General features: G+C 34.7%; 1 protein-coding gene across 2 annotated transcripts; it reads right to left on the bottom strand.

The window, feature by feature from the left end:
- Nucleotides 1-71: 71 nt before the first annotated feature.
- LOC127444184 (arsenite methyltransferase-like) lies at nucleotides 72-20,451 on the bottom strand. Of its 2 annotated transcripts, XM_051703424.1 has the most exons (11): nucleotides 20,393-20,451; nucleotides 20,114-20,153; nucleotides 19,773-19,900; nucleotides 19,187-19,337; nucleotides 14,846-14,982; nucleotides 14,609-14,678; nucleotides 13,142-13,223; nucleotides 12,877-13,008; nucleotides 11,880-12,022; nucleotides 4,446-4,577; nucleotides 73-2,786 (listed from the first exon to the last, which is right to left on the bottom strand). In XM_051703424.1, the coding sequence occupies exons 1-11, from the start codon at nucleotides 20,416-20,418 to the stop codon at nucleotides 2,679-2,681; spliced, it is 1,149 nt and encodes a 382-aa protein (XP_051559384.1). In that variant the 5' UTR covers nucleotides 20,419-20,451; the 3' UTR covers nucleotides 73-2,678. The 2 variants fall into 2 exon arrangements, with proteins under 2 accessions (XP_051559385.1, XP_051559384.1); XM_051703425.1 differs by lacking the exons at nucleotides 19,773-19,900; nucleotides 20,114-20,153 and having other exon boundaries at nucleotides 72-2,786; nucleotides 20,393-20,432.
- Nucleotides 20,452-22,360: the final 1,909 nt, after the last annotated feature.

The following is a 22,360-nucleotide window of genomic DNA, read 5'->3' on the forward strand; positions in this document are numbered from 1 at the left end:
GTAGTTTCTTTTTCCACGATACTGCAGCAAAATCAGAAACAAATGACCAAGCTTCCCCACGTCAACAAATAATGCAATAAAGTTGGCTTGATGTTGGATATTCTTTATTCACAAATAGTTGCAAATTTAGGGACCGTCTCTAGAGATACAGGCAACATTGGAGCATACATATCCAAAACATTTACAAACATTTCTATAACATAGAGTATACAACTTCAGTAAAACTTGAAGCAAAAGACTTACAGTCATACAACCAACTTCAAAGTGTGCATGTAGGTGTCAGCAATAATGCACACCTTTTAGATTTTTTATATATTAAATTATAAAAAAGTCCAATTATATGTAAGCATTTCTATATTCATCAGTATTGTGATAGGCCTTGGTGTTGGGATCTGGATTTTATTTCATGGAAAAGCGGATCAAGTTGGGATCTGAACATACGACTACATTGGTACAGCTAGTAAAAACATGCATCAAACATCCACACCAACCCAGCCTTGTTTTGTTTTTTAGTTTTTTTTTAGATATGCAGCCAATAACCTATAAAAAAGGAAGTCTTAAATAATGCCTAAACTAAAGACTCTGCTAAATAAATTCAGCTGACTCAGTACATGTGTTAACGGACTATAGTAATGGCCTACTCGGACAACACATTGTTTCCTCGAGCTGGCAGAAAATACTCAAAACAAACGCAAGCAGCTTATCCTTCAACCACAAATAATATATAATACTGAGCAGCAGCCGTCGGAGTTGCACTGGAGTGAGGTCACCTCCCCTATTCGAATGATAGGCTAGAGGAGGAGCTATCGAACAAGAACTAGTGGACCAATAGGGACGCAAAACAAAACCTGATTTACATGAAACTCTACTCACAAGTTTTGGAAAACCAAGCTCACAACTTGGAAACAAAAGCAAAGAAAAATACAGCGTAAGCTAAAACATTTTTTTAAATATGAGCAAAATTGTCAGAGAGCACAAAAGACAGTAATATAACCAAGGAAAACATGACTTTGTTTGCAATTCTTATGACTTTGCTTTAATTGTTTTTTTTTTTGTTGTTGTTTTTTGTTTTGCATTATATTTTAAATGTGTTTATATATTTTTGATCCATGCTTGTTATTTTTTGATCGGCACTAATTATTTTGAGCTGCGCTTATTATTTTTGGATCCGTGACCGCAATACTTTTGACAGGATTTTGATTCCATATTCTCTAAACTGTATTATACAGCATTAAACAAATGGAAATCTAAACAAAAGCTGGGCTAAATTAAGTTAGGCTACATGTGCAAAATGACATCTCAAGATAGATAAATTATGGGGAGAATTTACATTTTCCCCCACTTTCTACTTTCCAAGTCCCCTCACTTCCACATATTTCACCCCCTTACCTGCCACAGTCATTCAAATTCAAAGACGTCTTCCTTTAGAAGGTGCTTACCAGCCGTAAAAACAGAATCCTCCATTGGGCCGCATGCAAAACTCAGGATGTTTTTTGTTTTAGGCAGAAAACATTTGTACACAAAAAGTATGCTTGTTTAAATCTATTAATTTCAAGGATTGGACCTAAAATACAAATGGAAATTCGCCCGTGTAATCTCCAGAATAAAATAAATAATAATAATAATAAAAAATATGACTGTGATTGGTGCATTCTGAACAGCGTTGAGAAAAGTAACAGGTGCATGTGACAATGCAGTTTCTGTGCTGCTCCAATAATTGAAACATTAATTATGATACTGAGAAACTTTAATAATCAATAAAATGAAAATAAAAGTGGTATAAAGTTAAAGTGTTTTCTATGTGGTAAAATTGCCCATATGTTGGTGGGGACATTTCTGATTTTCTAAAAGTTGGTAGGAACATGTCCATACCATCCCTACCTATGTCAGGGATCATAGATCAAGCCAGATAAAAAGCTGGTTGATTATGGACTTACTATTTCACAATCTCACAGCCTTCACTCAGAAACTTCACATGTTCAGACCATTAAAGCATAACTTGACGTGTTCTCTCTAGTGGGGGAAAACAAAAGTAATCGCTTTGAAGTAATTCTGTGAAATTTCTGTTTCTGTGTGTTCCCAAGTACGCATATGTCACAATCTGGCCTTCAACATTTTCAAAGAACACAAACTTGTCCTAGAACAGCAGAAGATTGTTCCTCTTCTCACATGGAATTTTGAGGGATGAGGCATTACACTTTCTGAAAGTATCATTAAATATTGTATTCACAATTATATCACAGAGATCAGGAATATCCTACAGCTCAGCTTTGATAGTAATACCCAGGTAACCTGCTCAAACACATTTTTATCATTGCACTGTAAAAATGATTGGATTGCCAGACATAAACTATAGTTTATTGAACTTCTTTAGTACAATAAAGATACAATAAAGATTAAGTGTATGCTTTAAACTTATGCAAATCTATAGACTTGTGATGACCTGGCTATCGCTAAATGTGTGAAATCAATATGATTTGTGCAAAGAGATTTATGTAAAATGTCTCACTAAATTGAGAATTGTTTTTAAATTTCCTCTTAAAATATTTTTTTTAGTGCTGCCCTTGCACATGTAATGCAGTATTATTTTTTATGTACATTTGTTTTTGTTTTGTTTTTTACAAAATTACAATTAACAATAACAACAATTAATTTGCTCTCTTTACATTTTCAGATAGTCACTTGCAGCATGATTCCTGGCCTAGACAGTACCCTCCAGTGGATGGAGTTATACTTGCACTCCCCAACTGCTTGACCAGTTCAAAGGGATTATTAATTGACACAGCCTGGAAAGAGAGGAATATTTCAGTGAAGGGAAGCACAGTATTCACACTTTACATCTACATAGATTGAGCATTCATTGACACAGTGCCTTTATACTGATTTATTATGCAACCGCGACTCATTGTATCATTGGTACAGTATGTTGAAGTTTATTCCATCCAGGGACCGAATGAGATTTTGGTGAGTTCTGAATCAAAATTAGGGGCAGTTCTCTTGCATCAACACAACTAGAGTCCTACCACTTGGAGAACTAATGTTATGAATCTGGATGCAACACATTCCAATTACATCTTTCAAATCAGATAACACAAACATCCTGTAGGCTGGAGCTAATGAAAAAAAAGGTAACACTTTACAATAAGGTTCAATTTGTTAGCATTAGTTAATGCATTAGGTATCATGAACTAATTATGAAAAATATATTTTTTACACCATATATTAATATTTGTTAATGCTAGTTAATAAAAATACAATTGTTCATTGTTAGTTCATAGTGCATTAACTAATGTTAATTAATACAACTTTTGATTTGAAAAGTGTATTATTAAATGTTGAGATCAACATTAACCAAGATTGATAAATGCTGTAAAAGTATTGCTCATTGTTAGTTCATGTTAACTAATGTTAACAAATGGAACCTTATTGTAAAGTGTTACCAAATAAAAGAAACCAAAAATTGTCAATTTTGTATTATTTTGGTTTACCATATCTAAAAGATTTAAAATGGCCATTTTTTGATGCACAGGTTCCTAAATGTACTTATTTATAAGATCACTAAATATCAAGACTCAGAAGCGAAGTCTGTCTCTAAAGGCACAAAAGACATATGCCTCTAATAAACTGCTATGAAATAATATTTGCAGGTTTTGTTTGTGTGAGGTTAGAGTCTTAGTCTTAGCAAAGGCAAGACTAGAACTTTTCAATCTTAAACTTTAAAAATAAAACAGAGAATGGTCAAAACTTAGTTCATTTAACTAAATATTTGATCAGTGTTTCTAAAACCAGGCTAAATCTGATCCAGCCATGACTGAGGTCATTGAATTGACTGAAGAATGACCATGTTTAGCATGGTTGTAAAGAAATTCTAAATAGTCCTTTCTTGTGTTTGCATGGACTGAATCACCACCAGCACTGATAAGATGGCATTCTTTGGTTGGAGGGGCAGACATTCCTCTGTGGACAAGGCTTTGTTGTACAGCTGTGTGACCTTGTGAGTCTGTGGCTGCTGGGGCTAGAAACTAAGTAAACGTTGAATGCTTAGAGGACAGTTTGATGATAAAGACCATTGTTATTTTGCTGACGAGTCTAAATATTGTAACAAAATTCAAAATTCTAATTTTAGAATTGAAACTAATTTAAAACATACTTATGCATTATACACTTTAACTACAGTATATTGCCTTTAAACAAGGACTAAAACAATTAGAAACATTGTTAGGAAACAATAAAAATATACATCGTCTAATGCAATAAGACCGTTATGAGGTAACACCTCATGGTTAGGGGAAAACCAGTTAAAGCTGAGCCATCCTTACATGCTCAGTGTCCCAAAAGATGCTGATTAAAGTTAACCACTGACAAAATGGTTAATCTTTTTAAAAGTGTCACAGAATTCTACTTAAATCAACATACCCCACCTCTTGCACATCACCGTCTCTTACCTTGGGTTTGGCACTGCAGCTTCCAGATGCAGAGATTTTCACCCCCTGAGGCTGACATGCAAATTCCTCTGAAAATCTGGAGTTGTTCAAGATGCTGGCCACATCACCATCCACTTCCATCACTTCATTTACCTAGAAAAAGATCCAAAAGTGTCCTCAAAGTGTCTTCATGTGCTGCATGCTTCAAATGGGAGTGTTTGTGAATGTGTGGAGCCGGTGTTGTGATTACATAAAGTAGCGGATGACAGTGAGCAGAGCGCTAATTCATTTTTTAGTGCGATGCACATACAGACTAAATATTTCTTTAATTACACTGCAGCCTTTTCTGCGGTATAATAATCAATCTGAGTCATGAAGCAAACAGCTTTTTTCGGATTGAAAAGTTACCGTCATAACAACACAGAAACACTTCAAAATAAAAGCTCAGCCAAAATAAAAGCTCAATTTAAACACCCTGAATGCATTTTTAAGGATTTAATGCTTAAATGGCATACCCAAAAGTAAGAGCTTATAACTCTCTCATGAGACAAACACACAAAACATGAGCGCTGAAAATATACTTTTCAGTTATTATTCATGTCTGACATTATACCTTTTAGACAGTAAGTATGGAAGGTCATTAAATTGAAAATGTTCTCCAACATGTCAACTATACCAGAATTGTTTTTTTGTTGACAGTACAATGCAATCTAAAGATATAGCATTTGGAACCATGGTTCCAAAGGTGGACTTTTATTTATAAAAGTGTCCAAAAACATCTCCAAGCAGGTTTTATTGAACAATAAAACAGAATAACTGAAAACTATGAATGCAAAAATATAAAAAAAATATATATTCTAATTACTTTGGCACCTTATTCCATCACTTCATAAAATGTGCGTTGTGCACTCTCGTGCGCAGTCTATGTATGTGAGATCTGGGTCTGTTTACCCCAAGTGGGACATTCCAAATATGGATTCTAACCACTGATATATATATATATATATATATATATATATATATATATATATATATATATTGAACTGGATTGCTCATGACATCATATCAGTGAAGCCACTGCGCAGCCATATTGTTATGCCCAAACATTCCAATGTTTCTATTGATTTAACAGGATATCATCTAATTTCAGCAAGTAAACATTAGTCATTCAATCACAGATTTTATATCTGAAATCTGCATGCACATCCCTACAACGCAAACGTCCAACACATGTAATTATCTATTTACTTAAATTCATGATTTTTTTCTGTTTCTTGAAAGCCCGAGTGAGTTATGTATATCTTTATCAAACAGTATCCACCTCCAACAAACTTCATCAGCGAACAGATCAAGCTGAATGTAAACAAGTTCACTGAAACTGAGGTAAGATACAAACAAACATTTTCAGACTTATTTATTGTGATCATCGAAGTGTTTGTTCAGAGTTACTTGTTTTATATTTTCATCAAAAAGTGCCTTTATCTCACGGTCACTTGAATAAGAGCACGCGCTCTCTCTCCCTCTGTCACACACGCAGAAAGGGAGACACGCAAAAGCAAAGTTGGTTCAAATTAAACTGATAAGCTAGGTTTAAATGGCAAACAAACATGTATTTATGACATTTATACTTATATGACTACAGAGAGCACTTCAATTTGAAAATAAGCAAACCGGGCATTTAAAGGCGATTTAGAAATCCCGGTCTGACTATTTTAAAGTCTCTTTTGGGGGTAAGAACATGTTGTCACCCTAAACAAGTAGATATTACAGATTTTCCTTTTTACATTACAACTTGTGGACAGTTTTGCCGCCTCCTTTGGTGATCATTGAGCTGCACTGGTAGGCCAACCCGATCTCATGAAAAGTTGTACATAATTTACGAGTTGGCTATTTTGTATGGTCTCCACGATGTTGTTCGCATAAACTCGTATGACTTCATCACATGCAAATTCCCGGATGTCTAATGCGGAAGTAAGCATGAGTTCCGCGCACGAGGCATTAAGGACATACTTATTAATATTATGCCCTTACCCAAACACCTTATCTAAACCTAACCAATCAGTAGAGTGTGTAAACATGATAGGAAGCTGTTGTGTGTGACAGAAGCAAGTAATCGTCGTGTATTAGATGAAAACGATGTACAGCAATGTCACTGGCTGTAGTGAAATTCATGTGAATTCAAACGAGAGCAGTCGCACAATATCATACAAATTAGGCAAATTTAGAAAAGTTGTACGAATCCTGATGATTTCGCCATGAGAAGGTGAATACAGGTGAATACTCTGACATCATGATCCGCGTATATTGCGATCCGAGTATATCTTCTCCCTCGTAAATGAATATTATCCATAACAAGCAAATTAAAGATTAAACATGATTGTCACTAGAGGGCGAAATGTCATATCTGCAGGTCGAAATGGTGAAATGGGGGTGCTCTCTCCTATCAGTCATTAACTAAGTTTCCATCCAAGAGTTTTTTTGCGACAAAATGTGTAGCGCATCAAAAAGTTTACCAATATAGCTGATGGAAATGCAAATTACCGCAAAAATGTCGACATAATATTTTTCCGTTTAACTCTAGTGCATAAGCTCTATGCTGTTACTTAAAATGTCGTGAAAAACTGGTTTGGAAACACTTTGTCGAGAAAAATGGCATTAACGCAAAAATATAGTATCACATGACAGAATTTACCCCAATCGTTAGCCTATGTTAATCATGACGACAAGGTATGAAAGCCAATTTATTGTATGTGAATCATTACTCACACTGTTATGGATTGGTCTTAACGGCATACCTGCACATATCTGATGCTGCAAACACATCTGCGTCATGACACTTCCAGGAGTACCAACACAATTATCTGGTATCATGCACCTGTCAAGTGCACGGAGAACAAATGAATGGCAACTCTTTGCGAATAATTTAATCGCGGTAGTCGTCTGTTTACTTATGAAAGATGCTTTTCCACACCATTCAAAATAATAGATGGCAGTCATGGAATTAGCCCACTATACAAAAAACATATTTCTGAGCACAAAGATGTTTTAAATTAAAAATAAATACACAACTAGGGGAAAAATAACATAGCCCAATTCAATAAAATTATTGTTTAGCTTTTGAAAAAAATGCTGGAAAAATTCCCTGTATTAAATAAAATAAATTACCATATGAATAAAGCATTAAATTAAAAAAATAAATTACCAAATGAAAAATTTATATTGTTAGGCCTACATAATTGCCTTTTCTTTATACAAACTTAAATTAGGCGTACCCTGTTCTGCAGATGAAAAAAGTCAGCTGAATGACATTCTCAGAATGTTCTACACTTTTTTCAAGACTATAAACTATCAGAACTATTTGTCCAATGCAGAGTTCACTTTCAGAAAACTAGCTTTTGAATATTTTAAAACTTTTAAAAAGTTTTGCATTTGCTGAGCTTCTTCAGAAAATTTAAATTGCATTATGATGCTAAAATTAATTTTAGATGACAATCAATCAATCAATCAATCAATTTATTATTTATAATATATCATATGTGTAAACCCTGATATTACATCGCATCAATTTTTCTTTAATAGCTGTGCACACTGCATATGCACATCAATGGATGTTCCTTATACTAAGACCGAAATTTTCCCCCACTGCTTGGTGCAGGTTGCCAACTTTAACAGGGCCATGATGATTCGCTTTCGGGTCAGAACCAGTGGCAACCTGCGATAGGTGCAACATCAGGACCAATATTACAGTCCGAAGGGCAACTGCTCCCTTTTGATTGCAATTCATCCCCTTCTGATTACATTTATTTGTGAAATTAAAATGACAGTAATCTGGCTAATTTCAATGAATTGTCTCAATGCTCTCCCCATTTTATGAATTAGGGACATCTGGGAGGCGAAAGGTACACAATTAGCGATAAACACACATTTCTGTATGAAAACGGCAGATTTATTTTGCGATAAAGCAAAAACTTATGCGACAAAGTGTTTTTTTATTAAGCATGACGTCATCATGCACACCATTTTATTGATAAAAGGCCATTTGAATGTAAACAGGCAGAAGACGGCAAATTTCGCAAATATTTTTTTACGCATTTTCACTTTGTCGATAACAAAACAGCACAAAAAGTGGATGGAAACTAGGTTATTGATGCTCTATGACAGTTTGGGCATACTAAAATGGCCGCTCAAACACTTCTGGTGGCTTCAACTCCTGCTGGCAGTTTAACCTTGAATCAGCAATCCAGTTTTATATATATATATATATATATATATACATACATACACACACACACACACACACACACACACACACACACACACACACACACACACACACTCACTACTGGTCAAAAGTTTTGAAACACTTTCTCATTCTCTATTATAATTTTTTTCTTCACATTCTAGAATAATAGTAAAGTCATCAAAACTATGGAATAACATAAATGGAACTATGGGAATTATGTTTGACTAAACTAAATCCAAAATAAATCAAAACTGTTATATTTTAGCATCTTCAAAGTAGTCACCCTTTGCCTAGAATTTGTACTCTTGACATTTTCTCAACCAACTTCTTGAGGTATCACCCTGGGATGCTTTTTAAACAGTAATGAAGGAGTTCCCATCTATGTTGGGCACTTATTGGCTGCTTTTCTTTATTATTTGGTCCAAGTCATCAATTTCAAAAAACGTTTTTATTTATTTATTTATTTTTTTTATTAAATTTTAGTTTTATAATGAAATTAATATGGTGGCACAATTATATTTTTGTCTACAAAACTAATTTCAAACATTTAAGCATATCATATCAGAGCCTTCAGATCAAAAGATTTTTAAGATCATGAGAAACATTTCAGTCAAGTGTTTCAAAACTTTTGACCAGTAGTGTATATATACACTGGCGGCCAAAAGTTTGGAATAATGTACAGATTTTTCTCTTATGGAAAGAAATTGGTACTTTTATCCACCAAAGTGGTATTCAACTGATCACAATGTATAGTCAGGACATTAATAACGTGAAAAATTACTATTACAATTTGAAAAAGAAAATTCAGAACTTCTTAAACTACACAGAGTTCTCATCAAAAAATCCTCCATGTGCAGCAATGACAGCTTTTCAGATCCTTGGCATTCTAGCTGTCAGTTTGTCCAGATACTCAGGTGACATTTCACCCCACGCTACTTGTAGCACTTGCCATAGATGTGGCTGTCTTGTCGGGCACTTCTCATGCACCTTACAGTCTAGCTGATCCCACAAAATCTCAATGGGCTTAAGGTCCATAACACTCTTTTCCAATTATCTGTTCTCCAATGTCTGTGTTTCTTTGTCCACGCTAACATTTTCTTTTTGTTTTTCTGTTTCAAAAGTGGCTTTTTCTTTGCAATTCTTCCCAAAAGGCCTGCACCCCTGAGTCTTCTCTTTACTGTTGCACATGAAACTGGTGTTGAGTAGGTAGAATTCAATGAAGCTGTCAGCTGAGGACATGTGAGGTGTATATTTCTCAAACTAGAGACTCTGATGTACTTAACCTCTTGTTTAGTTGTATCTGGGCCTTCCATATCTCTTTCTATCCTTGTTAGAGCCAGTTGTCCTTTGTCTTTGAAGACTGTAGTGTACACCTTTGTATGAAATCTTAGGTTTTTTGGCAATTTCAAGCATTGTATAGCATTCATTCCTCAAAACAATGATTGACTGACGAGTTTCTAGAGAAAGACGTTTCTTTTTTTTGCCATTTTTGACCTAAAATTGACCTGCCAGTCTATTGCATACTGTGGCAACTCGAAAACAAACACAAAGATAATGTTAAGCTTTATTTAATGAACCAAATAGCTTTCAACTGTGTTTGATTTTCTAGTACCAAATTAACAATTTAGCATGATTTCTCAAGGATAAGGTGTTGGAGTGATGGCTGCTGTAAATGGGGCCTGTCTAGATTTGATCAAATCAAATGATGGTGCTGTTATTTTACATCAGTAATGTCCTGACTATACTTTGTGATCAGTTAAATGCCACTTTGGTGAATTAAAGTAGCAAAATCTGTACATTATTCCAAACTTTTGGCCACCAGTTTACACACACACACACATATATATATATATATATATATATACATATATATATATATATATATATATATATATATATATATATATATATATCAGTGATTCTAACACTCCCTAAACAGCCCATGAGGACGATCTGATACATCTATGATATGAAGGATCGTGTTCCAGTGAATCGATCCCAGAGAAACCGTCACCGTAGAGATGCCATTAGCAATAGCCACCATATCTTATGACACTCTTTGACTAATATTTCAGGATCTACTCTTCGTATTACTTCGAATCTTGTTTTATTCGGAGCCATCTGCTCTAAGTTGTGATATGCCATTTTTTATGTCATGTTTATTTTTCATGAAGTTATTAACCAAAATGTGATGATGATTCTGTTTTCTCTGTTTATCATGTGCATTTCACACATTAATACTCACAGTTGTATGGTCTTTGAGTGAAATAAATTTGCTTGTTATATTCTACTAATTAAGACCTTTCCAAAGATATATAACACATGGCTGTGTGATCTTGTGATCTTTTTACTGGTTATAAATATGAGTGTTGTTATCGCAAATTTGCGAATTATGAAAATGGAACCATTCTAATTTTTCAGCTAATTTAAAAGCAGTATTTGAGAATTGGTCAAATCAGCTATATTCATTTAAAGATAAGAGTCTACGCTTTAAAACGACACCTATTTTGTGCAGATCAAGCAAGTGCTTGTTGAGTGATAACATATATTTTTTGTGCTCAGCGCCCCCTCTCGGGCAGGTACCGGCTGCTCCGAGGTTAAAGAGTTCAAGCGTAAAACATACAACAGAAATAGATCACTACTGAATAGTTATGTAATATTCACTGTACTATTACTACTAATAATAATATGAATAAATCAATTGTAATTTTATTATATTTAAGCAATATCTCACTTCATTTGACAAAAATAACTCATATGTTGTATTTTGGATTGTGCTGTGATGTTCTGTATAAAAGCACTATATTTGATAGAAAATAATACAATATTATGTTGAAAATATGTTATAGCACCATTTTGTGATAAAATTGAAACAAACTGTTGATATGGAATTCAGTAAAAAAAAAAAAAAAAAAAAAAAAACAGGTATCAGCGAGTACCAAAAAAATGTATAAAAAAATATATAAGTACTATTAAAAGTATTAAAAAATAGTATTGGGACATCCCTAGTTATTATTTTACTCACAAAAATATAACAGTAACAAAAGGGAAAGTTTCAAATATGGCTTAGCCATGTAGAGGTTATTCTGACATTACAGTTAATTTTTTCAAAAACATTAATCATTACAAGTGAGCCAAAGAAGAGAAAAATTTGCAGGATTTGATATGCCTTGAGTTGAATTTCTAAGTTGAGTTCTGTAGAGTTAGCATACCTTAAAGGTATACTGGGCATCAAACTCAAAGCTTTCCTCCACTCCTGTGATGTTTCCATTGTACATGACCAGACAGGGCCTCTTCTCTGCACTTTTTGGTAACTTGAAGAGTCGGTATGTGGCAGACACAAATTTGTAGTCACCTAAACAATGTTCAGTTTGAAGAAGTTAACTATTGAATTTAATGACTTAAACTAAATAATATATAATACTGCTAAACAATCGAAATAAGACAATTCAGTGGATAATTACAGAGCACTTCGAGGCCTGAAATAGTTTTGCATTCCCTCGCAATAGTTTGCGTTCCCTCACAAAATGTTTTGCGTTCCCTCGCGATAAATTTACCATGGTGTGCATGGTAATGCAAACTATTGCGAGGGAATGCAAAACGTATTGCGAGGGCACGCAAAACTATTTTAGAAAAAAAATTCCCGTCCTCTCTGGGACTCTGTAGGTAATAATAATACAATTCAGCCAAATAATTTATTTAAATGTATTTATCAAACTGCTTTGGTAAAAAATAAAAATAAAAGATAAAATCTGATAAAAACATAAATGTAACTGTAATTGTACTGTAACAACAGATCACTTTTCTGTATAACATGTATTTCAGGAGAACTGTACAGTGTTTATCCTAGTTGCCTTATTGTAATTTATGCCATGCCATTGATGACTCTGTAGTTCCAGGTTTGTTGACTGCACTGCAGTTGCATATCACTTCACCACATTCTTTCCAAACTGAAATTTTCAAACTAGTAATGACTGCTAACATAAATATGGCAAGCTAATTTGTTTTTTTTACCTCCGCCAATGAAAGTAGTTTCAAAATAAGCCAAAGCAGGATCAAGCTTGGAGTTCTTTGTCGCAAACACAGACAAGTGGAGTAAAACAAACAGTGAAACATTCCAGTGCAGAACAGTCTGGAGTCAATTATTCCTTACTTGTTATCACAAGGTTGCACATTCGAACATAAATGTAAACATTCGAACATTCTCACCAAGAAGTTTCTCTAGCTCCTTGTTGTCCACAGTGATGATACTGGCAGTTACCAGGCGGGGTTTGCTGAACCCAACTTCTTCAGCTAGTCGTATCAGGTCTTCCCACCACAATGCTCCACTGAGGCACTCACCTGAATATTACGTGCAAATAAGCCTACATCATTGTCATTGTTATCAGTTATATGCAACTTAGAAGACAATGACACAACTTAAGTTATTTGCATAAAATAGGTTAATTTGTAAAAATATAATGTCCTTTCATACCCCATAACACTTTGTTGGCCTTGAGGTCTTCTGAGATTCTAGCATCACTATAAACATCACTGAAGTACAATTCTCCTCCATCCTAAATACCAAGAACATTTTAGTTCCAATTTGTTTGCTAAAGAGTAGAATGTTTAAGGTATCCAGTGTCCATTCAAATATTCAAAGTGATGCATATTAATGTTTTAGCATGACTATTACTATTAGTATATATAAATATTGGCACCCTTGGTAAATATGAGCAAAGACGGCTGTGAAAAATGTGTCTTTATTGTTTATCCTTTTGAGATTTCATTCAAAATATCCACAAAAATCTATCCTCAAATGGATATCAAACAACTGCGAACACAAAAGTTTTTATATATATATATATTTCTCAAATGAATGTGTGGCACAATTATTGGCACCTTTATATTCAATACGTTATGCAACCTCCCTTTGCCAAGATAACAGCTCTGAGTCTTCTCTTATAATGCCTAATGAGGTTGGAAAACACATGGCAAGGGATCTGAGATCATTCCTCCATACAGAATCTCTCCAGATCCTTCAAATTCCGAGGTCAACGCTGGTGGACTCTCCTCTTTTCTATGGGGTTCGGGTCAGGGGACTGGGATAGCCATGGCAGAACCTTGATTTTTTTTTTCAAGTGTCTGGCAAACTGAAAACAATTAAGTTTGTTGTTGGATGAGAGCAGAGGCTTTTCTCTTGAAACCCTCCCAAACAACTTGTTGAGATGTAGGTGATGTCTGAATGTAGTTTTGGAGACTTTCTGACCCCAAGACCCAACTAATTTCTGCAATTTTCCAGCTGTGATTGGAGAACTTTTGTCCACTCGAAGCATCCTCCTCACCGTGCGTGGAGACAGTATAGACACACATCCTCTTCCAGGCCGATTCTTAACATCTCCAGTTAAATGGAACTTCTTAATTATTGCTCTGATGGTGGAAATGGGTATTTTCAATGCTTTAGATATTTTCTTTTAAACACTTCCCATTTTGTGAAGCTCAACAACCTTTTGCCGCACATCATAACTTTATTCTTTCTTTTTCTTTATTATTTTAGTCTTTCCCATTGTGATGGATGACGAAGAGAATATGGCTTGTGTGTTACCTAATATTTATACTCCTGTGAAACAGAATGTCATGGCTGAACATGTTCATGTTCCTAGTCACCCAGGTGTACTAAAAAATTTAAATATGAATGGGAATATACTTCATATATATTTTAATCATAAGAATTTCTAGGGATGCCAATAATTGTGGCAAACGTGTTTTGGAGAAACTTTAAATTAATTTGCTTCAATTAAAGGTTCGATTTTTATGAATATTTTGAATAAAAATCAAAAGGATAAACAATATTTTTACATATTTTTCACAGCCTTCTTGGCTTACCAAGGGTGCCAATATTTTTGGCTACAACTGTAGCATTTGAGTATTTGGAAGTCTACTTGTATGATAATCGAAGTACCTTCAGTACACAGTAAGCCTCCCTCAGCACACTGGTTTTATCTGGTGAAAGGTTCAATACACAATTTGATCTGCCAATCAAAGAAAGGGATCAAAGTCTAAAACAGTCACTGTTTATGCAAGCAAATACCATATAAACTGAAATGTTGACAGAAATGAAACGGATCTAATCATACTGATGTCCACAAAGAATCATTTCTAAGAGTAATGTCTCTTAGGATGTACCATTTTAACTTACATTATGATATCATATGATTTCTCCTCCAGACCTGCTTTTACCAAGGCCTCAATGTACCCATGAACAAAATTCACATTTGGCTTTTTATAACCAAATCTTTGCATGTGGTAGTCGATGTACTTCCGGGCCACCTCAAGCTGCAATAAAAAGTTCAGTCAGTATCAAACTTTCATATTTGGTGCATCTAACAAATTGAAATGGAGATACCCGAGCAGGTGTGCTTTCAAATAAACTGAACTGGCAGAAAACCAGAAGTACAACAGCAGTGAATTTAACTGATATGACAGTGACTTTTTGTATAGGAATAGAGGTCATATGTAGGAATGCACCGATATGAAGGTTCTTAGCCGATATGATACCGATCTTAACAAAACAAACAATAGGCCGATACCGATTGCTGCTTTGCCACTTACCTTATTTTGTTGATGATGATTTATATATATATAAAAGGTTATTTTGTACTTCTAAAACATTTGTGCACTTCTGTTTTTGGAGTTTAATACAACAGAACATCATCACAGAAAAAGAACATTACAAATTCATACTATGCATATAATGGGCATCTCCATAGAAATGTCAACCACATCATGAAACAATAAAAAGTTTTAACCAAAGGAACAAAATCTCCTTTTAAATTCTGTATTATAGTGGTATAATAGATAAGATAATGGACAGTGTTGGGTAAGTTACTCCAAAAGAGTAATTTGCAGGATTGCGCAAAAACACTTTCAGTGTGAACAGCCCCAGCGATCTCTCAGAAGTGTACATCTATGTTGCCGTGTCAAGTGCTTTAGTAGGTACTTGTGCTTCAGACGTGCATTTGTCATCTAATCTGCATTTGTCATAAACTCGTAATAATGGGGATGTTTACCTTTAGTAAAACAGCCACTCATATCACACAGTGGTGGGAGCTCACAAACGCAGGCATATTGCCAATGCATTTAAAGGGGCCGCATTAAATTAGAAAAGAAAATGTTATCATTAGACATTAAATTTCGATTTTTAATTAAAAAAATGAAGAGTAGTGGTCGACCGATATGGGGTTTTTAATGGCCGATGTCGATATCCAGAGAGCAGGGTGGCCGATAGGCCGATACAATGCCGATATGTAATACAATTTAATATAGTAAAAAACATAAACAAAAAATTGCTAATAAATGTAATAATCTCTTATTTAGCAGTATATTTACTCAATTTCACACAAAACTTTAACTTTGTAAAAAAGAATCTTAAAAAATTATATTGTATTTTAAACTGTATATAGCAGTTTCTTCTGATTTCTGTTTAGTCATCAGATTTTAGTAATTTATTTGCACATGAAATTTTGTTTAATATATTAGGAAGAAGGAAAAAACAGTACACACAGTAGTCCAGCAACTATGGATGGCATGTCCATGTTAGCATTTTCTCCAAAAATACAGAAACAAACTAATTGTACATACAGTGCATAGTGAATAAGATATTTACTCAGCGCACATGAAGTGCTTTTACCTTGAAGTTGCACCAGAGACCAGGGGCGTAGCAGTCATTTTAAAAGTGGGGGGGACACAGCTGTCAGTAGGTGGCTTGCACAGACCCAACACTTACAGTGCAGTATTATTATATTACAGTATATATTGATAAGTATGATATAAGTATTATATATATATATATATAATATATATATATAAAATCTGCAACAAATGTTTGTTTTTTTTATTCAGATTAATCCATTATTCATTTTGAAGTCATTATTTGTGCCTTTCCAAATAAGGTATTCGACTTTGGGCACATCCCTAGTATCGGCCTATCGGCCATCCTGCTCTCTGAATATCAGCATCGGCCATTAAAAAACCCATATTGGTTGATAACTAATAAACTTAATTTACAATGTGTGCTTTAAAGAAGGATTGTCCTTTTTTTATTATTATTTCTGCAGTGCATTTCAAGTAATGCTGCCAATCAAGAATGATATGCCGATAAATAACTCTCGTTTGTGTGTTCCTCATTTCTAAATTATTAATTTAGATCAACATCAATGCCGATAAAAAACATGGATAAATGAGTATTGTTGAAAGCAACATTGTAGAAATGAACGGAGCCGTGTTGATTAGACAGTCTGACTGACGGCCTATTACGAAAGGGTTGTTTTTTCTCATGAAACTCACCTGTGATTGGCTGGATGGTCGCTCAATCAGCCCAAAGTAACAAAACGCAAAGATTATTGTATACAAATCCACCACTTCAACACAGTATGGGTTTAGCTTGGATCTGCTGAAGTTGTGTGAGGTTGGTTTATTACATCTGTTTAAACGAGATTTGTGCATATTTGCAGACGGTATATGATATTAGTTTTATTGATATTTTAGACAAGACAGTTAAAAGTTACAAGTTCAACTGCTGAGGAGAGAGAGGGAGAATGAAACAGGCGAGCACTTTAACATTATGAGCTCAAACGCGTCTGCCGTGGCTCTGATATGCGGACCGTTTAAAGACTCTGTGAAATCAAAATGAATGTTTTGCTGCTTTTAGTCCATATCTATTAGCTTTAGGGTCATCAATATACCAGTGTACTTCTAAAGGTTGACAAAATTCATTTTCAGAAGATATAAGTATTTAAATTCTGCAGGCTCGCTCTTCCGGCTACAAAGACAAAGTCAAATCATGACGGCAAACTGTACTAGAGAAACTTTGTCCAATCAAATGCGTTCTAGAATGAGAAGGCACCCGCCCCATTAATCTGCTCACCGCACATGGCTGTGTTTTCACCTGCGCTCATGGTTCCTTCGCAGGGCGCTTCAAAGAGAGCACAATCCATGTTGTGGGGTCTTTCCAAACAGAATTTCCAATAATAATCACTGTAGAAGTGAGATGTGACTGACCGTTATCACCTTTCAGCCACCTGAAGCCCTCAGAGTGGAGAATAATTGTCTTTGAAGGGAATAGGGCATAGGGACTATCACTTCTGATTGCGCTCATGGGAGTTAGACGTGATCAAAGTGTCTGAAGTTTATATTTAATACAGCCGTTTTTCAGAGGTTTCTTGGGATGTACATCACGAGTAAGTTCTCTTTCCTCTTACTATTTAGTGTAGTGTGATTCAAAACATTGATATGTTGTAATGTTTTATTTGCTTGTTTCTGATTCATCTTCATGACTTGCACAACAGCTCCTGCCTCGTTATTAGTCATAAGTCCGTGATGCACTGTTTTTGTTTGTAACAGGGTCAGTTTGATCACTGTTCAGATCTCAAGTCAGTGGAAAAGCAGCCGAACTAGGTTGAGATCACTCAGTTTCTGTACAGTTTCACTCTCTAACAGCAGGACAGTGGACAGAGGAATGTGTGTGTCTGTATGACTGCGCTTATTGGCTATTTTTCAAAATGGCACGAGCCGTTCAACAAGTCCCACCCAAACTTCATGTTTCATTAGGAAATATGTCAACAGTGTAAAGTAAGCTGTGCTTTCAAGGCACTTCACGAGGACTTTAAATGAGACTGTGTTGCACACCGGTCTATTATTGTAGTAACAGGATGGCACATAACAACAAAGCGAACTGTGACTGGTCATTTACATGTCTCAGTTGCTTCACATGCAAGCAATTTTCAGTTCCCTCAACCAAAAAATCGGCCAAACAGAAAAATGTATCGTCTGACGCGATAATTAAAAAAGTCAGAATATCGTCTGATTTATTGGCCTCGGCGATATATCGGTCGACCAATAATGAAGAGTAATCCTTTGTATTTTGTAACACATTACACCCAACACTCATAATGGATAATGCCATCTCGACAGCTAGAGGGTGCTGCTTGCTCACACAGCACTGACTGAAACACTAAATGAAGACTATATTTTACACAAGGCCATACTGTGATTTCAATTTTAATTAAATCAATCATGCAGCATTAATGGGTTTCATACCGATGTCTCAGAAGTCAAACTCTTCTACCTATTGTGGCTATTATTATTTTTGGATAGTGCATTTGAATTCACACAGTTTTTACAATATGTGTAACTAATTAATTCTAAATAAACCATTGGTTTTTCATATCAGCGTTTTCATGCTTATATGAAACCATATGCCGATGGTTTTAATTTGGTCAATAATTGGCCAATAAATATCGGCAGCCGATACATTGGTCCATCCCTAGTCATGTGCCATCACTAAATTCAAAATGGTATCTACTAATTAAGGACACAATAGAACAGTGTCATTATGGTGTTACGGTACAAATGCAAACACCATTATAAATGCTTATAAACTAACCTGATCATTTTTAACAGTGTTCTAATCTGCCATATTGAACAGATAATGACCTGTTTACAGAACCCCAAATAAATAGACAAACTCAAGGGCAGTTACCTGATCTTCAGTCATGTCAATCCCTGTAACGTGTCCCCTCTCTCCTACTAGTTTACTGAGCATGTAGCAGTCCCGACCACTCCCACAGCCAAGATCCAACACCCTGCAGCCCTCCAGACACTCAGGGACCACCAGACCACAGCCATAGTACCTGAGAGGAGGGAAACAAAAATTATTCCTTCAGCAATGTTAAATGAATGTCCGAATATTTCAGAAGTATCATCTGAATAAAGTATCATCTAAGATATGAGCATTTATAGTTTTGAAAAGTATCATAGCAAAGTTAGCTTTTGATTTAAATACATTGACTCTTTTATCATTATCAGCTCTCTCATTTTTTCCACTTTCTTATTACTTTTACACTTTGGTTTTGTTTTTCATATTTATTTATTTTTAAACATAAAATGGCAAAATATGTCATTTTTTATTTAAAATGATTTAATTGTTGTTGTTACAATAATAATTACAAAAACTTTTTTTATTATTATTATTGTTGTTGTTTATTATGGTTCTGTTTGCACCTTATTTCCAAAATCAAAATATCGAACTGCATCAGCAGCAGAACACTTATCAGTGTAAACCTCACTTTGCTGTGACATCTGGATGGACCTCAGCTAGCACTTTTCTCACATAGGCAGGAACAGGTTTGGCAGACGGAACACAGGCATTGCTTTTCAGATCGGACGTCTGCTTCAGTGTCTTTCCATAATACTCCTGTTAAAGATACATTTATGTATGTTTAAAATAGCCGTGTTTAAAATCCATCAAAATGCTATACTGGTGGCTAGGTAACATTAAGTTGCACTGTGGGACATGTAGAAAACTTAGGAAGCGATAAAATCGAGTACTTTAATTTTGCTTTCATGACAAGGTACATACTCATGATATGACGTCAGTGAGTGCGCTTCAAAGTCTACAGTTACATACCTTCACGTCATTGTAGACACTTGTGCCTGCCTTGTTACTGCTAAAAAATAAAATGAAATTGTACTCTAATTAGTTTATTGTGTTGTGTGTCTATAGAAAACACAACTGGACAATTTTCCAGGACTGCTCTCATTGTCTTTAGCAAATATTTATGGTAAACTACTACGTTATTACGCAGCGATAGCTCAACTATTTTGCCAGCGTGAAGCTCGAATGATACTGTAGGTCAAAACTGTAAAATATTTAAACACTGTCTGAACAGCATAAATGAAGTCCTACCTGGCTGTTCTGCGTGCGTCCGTCATCGTTGTTAACGTTGTCTGGTTTCACTCTTTGACATTTTTGAGCTTTCTCGGCTCCTGTAGTTTGAGAGGCTCAGCCAATCATTGAGTAGCAATGATATGAATACAAGAATATGATTTATATAATGTTATTTGTTTATGAAACCAAGTCCAGAGTCTAATGCTGATCTTTACATGAATAAGTCAACAAAATGGGACAGTTCGTCACCAAAATTACAACTTAAATCAGTTTTAGCACTCAGTCATTGTTTCCTCATTAAAAAAAAAAAAAAAAAAAAAATAACATTAAAATATTCCAGAAGAAATAAATAGCCATTTTGTGTATAAAATAATGAGCATTCACATTAGATGAAGAATCCAGTCATTTCAGTAACTCTATAAAAGCTTTTTTATTCTACATGGAGAGGGTCCCCTTCATGAGGGCCACCATGTTTGTCTCACAAGACCAGCTGAAAACTACTCACTTAAAGGACTATTCCAGGTTCAATGCAAGTTAAGTTCAATCAACAGTGGCATAATGTTGATTACCACAAAAAATAATTTCAACCTGTCCGTCTTTCTTTTATTTTTTATTTTTTTATTTTTTTTAAAAAAAAGCAAAACATCGGCAGTTACTGTGAGGCAATTACAATGGAAGTGAATGGGGCCAATTTTTGGAGGGTTTAAACTAAGGCAGAAATGTGAAGCTTATAATTTTATAAAAGCACTTGCAAAAATTCTTCTGTTAAAACTTGTGTATTATTTGAGTTGTAAAGGTGTTAAAATCATAATTTTTAAAGTCATTTTAAGGTGTGCTTACATTACGTAAATCTACAAAAGAGATTTATCACACTAAAACTATTGTTTGTCTACTGGCTAATTTTGAAACAGTAAGTATTTTAATGTTTAAGGACTGGCCCCGTTCACTTTCATTGTAAGTGCTTTACTGCAACCCAGATTTTTGCTTTTTTTAAAGCAAAGGACTGGCAAGTCAAAATTAATTTTTGTGGTAATTAATATTATGCCACAAATGCTGTCAGTTGAGCTGTATTGAACAGCTGTAATTGTGCTTGTATTGAACCCGGAATATTCATTTCATCTCGTTTACCTGTTATTGGATGCTTTTACTCATGGATTAAATGAATCATGGCTTACTGTGAACAGTAAATTTCTACTATGGCATCGGTAAAACGATTGCTTTTGAAAGATGCTGTATCCGGCCCATGGTGTCACTGTATTGTTGCGTTCAGGTCATGTTGGAATTACAGTAATTAAGAGATTTTGATTTGTAAAAAGCATTCACGTCTTCTTAGAACTTGTAATAATAAGTTGTAAACTCAGCATTCAATGATAGCTCAGACTTGACAGTCATGTTATTAAAAGAACCAATATGGCTGCGGCCTGTTTGATTCCACGTTACTGTAAAATGTTTCTTTGTTCTTAAACATTTTGCAAAAACATATAGAATCAGAACCAGAATGAGCTTTATTGCCAAGTATGCTTACACATACAAGAAATTTGTCTTGGTGACAGGAGCTTCCAGTACACAACAATACAAAACAGCAACAAGACTTTTAAAAAATATTTAAAAATTGAATAAAAAATAAATAAATATTGAAAAGAAAATAAAGAATGCACAATAGACAATATATATATATATATATATATATATATATATATATATATATATATATATATATATATCACACACACACACACACATACATACACACATACATACACAGACACAAAAATACATACATACACACATACACATACATAGTGCAAATCTAAATACAAATCGGTTATATACAGTGCAAGGGAATGTAATGGCAGAAGAGGTTGGATAATATAAAAAGACTAAGCTGTATATTGCACATATAGAGGTGAATTGAAAAATATTTTACTGTTATCAGCAACAAAGCCGTTTTGAGTAAACAGCTACGATAAAATCTCCCAGTTGTCA

Source organism: Myxocyprinus asiaticus, chromosome 7, assembly GCF_019703515.2.
Source record: "Myxocyprinus asiaticus isolate MX2 ecotype Aquarium Trade chromosome 7, UBuf_Myxa_2, whole genome shotgun sequence".
Taxonomy (NCBI): domain Eukaryota; kingdom Metazoa; phylum Chordata; class Actinopteri; order Cypriniformes; family Catostomidae; genus Myxocyprinus; species Myxocyprinus asiaticus.

Coding starts and splice junctions, on each gene's coding strand:
- LOC127444184 (XM_051703424.1), bottom strand. CDS start 20,418: ATGACGGACGCACGCAGAACAGCCAG. Junction 19,338..19,772: donor CATCCAGATGTCACAGCAAA/GTGAGGTTTACA, acceptor CCCTCCTCTCAG/GTACTATGGCTGTGGTCTGG. Junction 14,679..14,845: donor AAATCATATGATATCATAAT/GTAAGTTAAAAT, acceptor TTTGATTGGCAG/ATCAAATTGTGTATTGAACC.